The sequence below is a fragment of the Orycteropus afer genome, unplaced genomic scaffold (assembly GCF_000298275.1).
Source record: "Orycteropus afer afer isolate SDZICR_OR568_19922 unplaced genomic scaffold, OryAfe1.0 scaffold00040, whole genome shotgun sequence".
Lineage (NCBI taxonomy): Eukaryota > Metazoa > Chordata > Mammalia > Tubulidentata > Orycteropodidae > Orycteropus > Orycteropus afer.
Window position 1 is genome coordinate 15,781,776 of NW_006921627.1, and position 5,454 is coordinate 15,787,229.

The 5,454-nt window shown below is 35.2% G+C and overlaps 1 protein-coding gene across 1 annotated transcript in view; it reads left to right on the top strand.

The window, feature by feature from the left end:
- CLEC9A (C-type lectin domain containing 9A) overlaps positions 1–5,454 on the top strand; it is an 11,988-nt gene that overhangs the window by 3,193 nt on the left and 3,341 nt on the right. Inside the window, 1 exon segment of the mRNA XM_007937168.2 lies at positions 4,839–4,985. Within this exon segment, the coding sequence (XP_007935359.2) occupies positions 4,839–4,985 (147 nt within the window).

Below are 5,454 nucleotides of genomic sequence, written 5' to 3' on the forward strand. Positions count from 1 at the left end.
AGATATATATGTGGAGCTCTCTGGTACCACACTACCTAAGGCATTTGACTGCTAACCAGAGGGGTGGTAGTTCAAACCCACCAGCCACTCAACAGAAGAAAAATGGGGCAATCCACTTGCATAAAGATCTACTGCCTTGGCAACTCAGTGGGAGTCGCTATAAGTTGGAGTCAACTCAATAGCAGTGGCTTTGGCTTGGTTTTGGATGTATATAGTATATGATGCATAACTTTATATCTAATGACGCTTCTACATCATTAGATATAAATAAATAAATCTATTAAGAAACATCAGAATGCATACAAATTATATAAAATAATGGCTTCTTTATTTAAATTATGGAACTTCTATTAGATATAACTCTCTGAGCATTTAGGTGTCACTGATGACTTTAATTATCAAATGAATGTTGTTAAAATCAAATCTAGTGCCATATGTTTCTTTGGGAGAAATAGTACAAATAAATACTCTAATTCAAATTATGGAACCATGTCAGCATGGCAAAGCATGACATTTCAAAGATTTAAGAATATGCTCTTTTATTTGTAATACATATTTATGCCAAACTTGCCTTATGAAGATTATTTAATAAGAGTGTTTCATTTTATATTAAACAAGATATGTTGTTGTTGTTGTTATGTGCCGTCGAGTCAGACCCGACTCATAGTGACCCCTCCTTGGGTTTCCGAGGCAGTATCACTACGGAAGTAGATTGCCCCATCTTCCTTCCAGGGAGTGGCTGGTGGGTTTGAACCGCCAGCCTTCTGGTTAGCAGTCAAGTGCCTTAGCCACTATGCTACCAGAGCTCCCAAACAAGATATAAAATTTTAAAATGTTTAATGCAAATGTGAGAGCTTTATTTGAACCATATTTAACTATATTTTTTTTTACTCCTTTAAGTCTAAATTGGAGACATATTTCCATATCAGGCAAATAAAAATTTTACATGAAAATAATTATAAGGTGCATATTCCAGGAAAAGGACTAAGAACTTCCATTACCACTCATGCTAGCACTAAGAAATATGATTAAAAAGACAGAGATGCAGGTGACAGCATGGACAATTCTCCTTTCTTACATGCCTTGGCATTAGCTGTCAATGCTTTGAGAATGAGGAAGAAGAGTTCAAATGTACTTCCCTCAAGTGCAAGATGCTTGATCTTGTTTATGTAGTGCTATGAGGTTTATTTTCCTGATAGTTCATAGAGAATGTTTCAGGAATTACTAAGAACTCAAAACCAATTATTACCTTGTCTACCTCTCCTGTTCCCTCCACCCCCCAATATTCCATAGCCCAACTCAGATGTTAGAACTTTCAAGAAGCTTTCTTTGCTCACACTCTATCATCTTCCTGTGCCTTATTAAGAAATTTTTGATCAAATAATAGAAACTCACACATTGAATATGTGTTTGCCAAATAGGCATGCTGGAGGCAAATTTGTACAGTATAAAGACAACTAATAGGTAAGTCACTTAACATCAATAATCCAGTTTTTTTCTGCAAAAGCTGGGGACTTTCAATGAAATATTGCCAAACTCCATTCTAATTTATCCAATTAATCCAATGCAAGAATCTATATTTCACTTGAACTGCAAAATATTAAAAAATACGGCTTAAATATGAATTATGTATCATAAATTTCAATCTTGTGTTATCTTCAGGGAAAGAAGATAAAATAAACAACAATAAATAAATAACAATTAAACAATAAATAAAGATTAAGACACTTAATAAACTCCTTCATTAAATTTTCCTATTTGTGGCAACATAGTACAGATGCCACTGACCACCAATATCTTCTGGAAAAAAAAATAATATGGAAATTACAGGTCAGCCCTCACTTATGACAAGCTTTGTTCTGACAACTACATTATAAGTTGTTTTATGAAGTAAATCAAGTACTTTTTTTTTTCAGTTTTCATTATTATTGCCTTTTATTATCAGTATCTTAATAAACCTGACCTTCATTTGTCTTTAGTGGTTGGAAACATGTTATATATAAACTTACAGGTATGTATTAATACTGGAGCTCTGGTAGTGTAGTGCCTAAGGCATTTGACTGCTAACCAGAAGGCTGGCAGTTCAAACCCACCAGCCACTCACTCCTCGGAAGGAAGACTGGGCAATCTACTTCTGTAGAGATAACGCCTCGGAGACCCAAGGAGGGGTCACTATGAGTTGGAATAGACTTGATGGCAGTGAGTTTGTTTGTTTGTTTTTGATGTGTTAATACACATATTTTAAAAAAATATTTAAAAATACTCAAATCATAAAAATTTACTCTGATGATGAAAAAGAATTGAATGACATTGGCATTTTGTCAGTTGTGGTAATAATTCCACTTATGGAAGGTTCTCAGTCATCTAGGAATGAGAATAGCATTTCTAGTCAGAAAATTAGTGAGAGTGGTCTGCATGGTCTTTTATCTTTTTTTCTTCATGTATTGTGGTAACACTTCACGCTTACCAAATCTACCTGTTGACTTCAGCAAAGTGATAGGCATTTGAGTCCATGTTTTCAAGCCACTGAAACCCCTGACTTAGTTTAGAAAAACTCCAGCTAATCCTTTCACTGTAAACTTTTGGACAACTTTTCTTCTTCCTCATCCTCATATTTCTTTCCTCTGCAGCATTCTTTCCTCCTTAACATCCATTAAGTCCTCATCCATCAGTTCCCCCTCTTCTGGTCTATGAGCTATTCCACATTGCTAACACCAAGTTCTAAATTCAGCATTCTTACCTCATGGACAATTTTTTTCTATAATCCCTTTTATCATATTATCCTGATGAAATATTTGGAGTCTGTTTGCATAACTCAGAATTTTTTCCAAAATCTCCTGGATACATTTTCCAGTAACTTTCTTCCAGGAAGATGCAATGTTCCAGATACACTGAAGAGCACCATAATTTTTCCAGAAATTGCATAATGTTAGTGTGCTCCCATCTTCTGCAACTACTGTCTGAGCAAACACAGCCCATAGGTAGCATGCCTTGAAGATGGTGATAGTACATTGATCCATAGGCTGTATCACAGCTGTCCTGTAGGGAAACAGATGCATCATTTTCACATGGTGATCTAGATCATCTACGAGAGGAGGGTTTAGGAGCTCTGGTGGCCTAGTGGTCAAAGCATTGGACTGCTAAGCAAAAGGTCAGTGGTACAAACCCACCAACCACTTCACAGCAGACAGTCTGCTTCTGTAAAGATTACAGCCTTAGAAACTCTATGAGGCAGTTCTACTTTGTCCTGTTGAGTCAGAATTGACTAGATGGCAGTGGGTTTGGGATTTTTGGTTTTGGTTTTGGGGGGGGAATGTCCTGGGGCATTATCAAGTAGCAGCAGAATCTTCAAAGGAATGCTTTTTTCAGAGCAATAGGTGTGCACACCTGGAATGTCACAATTTAGAAAAACAATCTTCAAATAACACAGTCATCATCCATAATAACATCATAAATGTGATTCCTCATAATTCAGATATGTTGTAAGTCTAGGACTACCTGTATGAAGAACATTTCCAATTACAAACTATTATGGGCAGATGTAATACATCCTAAAGCAGTACTGTAAAGTGAATGTGATATGCAATTTGGTTTTTATATGAAAATAAATCTATAGTCTCCAATGACCAATTATTAAATATCCAAAATGCTTATTGTGGGGGGTGGTCATTGAGTCTAACAAATGCAAGAGAAAAAACTGCAATGATCCATATTTGCAGATAGAAATATGGATCTAAAAACTAAAAAGGATATAAGTATACACTTCATAGAAAAGGAAATACTACTGATGCATTTATGCATATATATATATATATATAAAGTGGCAAAACCTCAACCATAAAGAGAAATGCAAATTAAAATGATATTGAAATATCATTTGCAAATATTACATTGTCAAAGGTCAGAAATGCAAATTAAAATGATATTGAAATATCATTTGCAAATATTACATTGTCAAAGGTCAGAGTTAGGAGTGCTCTTAGATAATGGAGATTACTATAGTGTATGTTGTTGTTGTTCTTATATGCTGTCGAGTTGGACCCGACTCATAGTGATGCCTCCTTGGGTTTCTGAAGCAGTATCACTACAGAAGTAGATTGCCCAACCTTCCTTCCAAGGAGTGGCTGGTGGGTTTGAACCGCCAGCCTTCTGGTTAGCAATCAAGTGCCTTAGGCACTATGCTACCAGAGCTCCTACTACAGCATATATAGAGAGTAAATAGGAAATATCTAATACAATTTAAATGCCCATAATATTTTACCTAGTAACTTATCTTACAAAATATACCTGCACTTCTGTCAAGTTATGTATGTCCAAGATTTGTTATGACATCATTTGTTTTTGTAATACCAAAAGATTGGAAATTGCCTAAAAATCAAGAGGACTATTAAAATAAATCATGATATATCCATACAATGAAACCTGATGCCATTATAATGTACTGATATGGAACTATGCTAAAAATATATTTTTGAGTGATTAAATAAAGGTGCAAAACTATGTGAACAGATTGTTAACATTTATGTAAAAAGGAGGAGGGCATTTTGTAGTCATTTGCTTATAAAATGCAAAGTTTCTCTGGAAAGGAAGAAAATAAATGATAAACTTAGCTACTTTGGGGGAGTGGAATTGGGTGAATAAAGAGACAGAGATGGCTAAGAAGGTTTTTTGCTATTTTTATTTTGTACCTTATTTTTGAACAATGTGAATTTTAAACAGAAAAATCTAAAATAACGCAAATTCAAGTCATGAAAATAATCAGTAACTTGTAGTTGACTTTAGTCTATGTTGAAAGTTTATTTCAGTATTATATTGGGAATGGTTACTATTGTTTGAAGTGTTCCAGATGTCCACTATTGCAATGAAACAGCAAGAGAAACTCACCCAACAGGACAGAGCATTGTTAAACCTTACACAATGGAGAAGAAAGCATGACCTTCAGATGAAATGTTGCCAAATGTTTATGCAAAACTCTTTCAGTTCAGGTAATTGATGTTGAATTATTTTGAACTGCAGATCCAAATGTATGCACTAATTCTTCACAAGATACAGTGACATACACATTTTATTCTCTGCAAAGTTGTTAGAGTTTGGTAATAGGAAAGAAATAATTTTGATGCATTCTTCAACTTGATTCATATATCCTCCTGCATGTGGAAAACACTGAAGTTCCAAGAAATGCAGAGGAAGAAAATATACCAGAACATGTGCTAAGAAAAAAAAAACAACTCACTGCCATCCAGTCAGATCCGACTCATAGTGACCCCTCCTTGGGTTTCTGAGGCAGTATCACTGTGGAAGTAGATTGCTGAATCTTCCTTCCAAGGAGTGGCTGGTGGGTTTGAAACACCAGCCTTCTGGTTAGCAGTCAAATGCCCTAGGCATTACATCACCAGAGAACATGTGCCACCAAGTCCCAAAGTGGAATTTCTGTGAATTGAAAAAAAAAAAAAA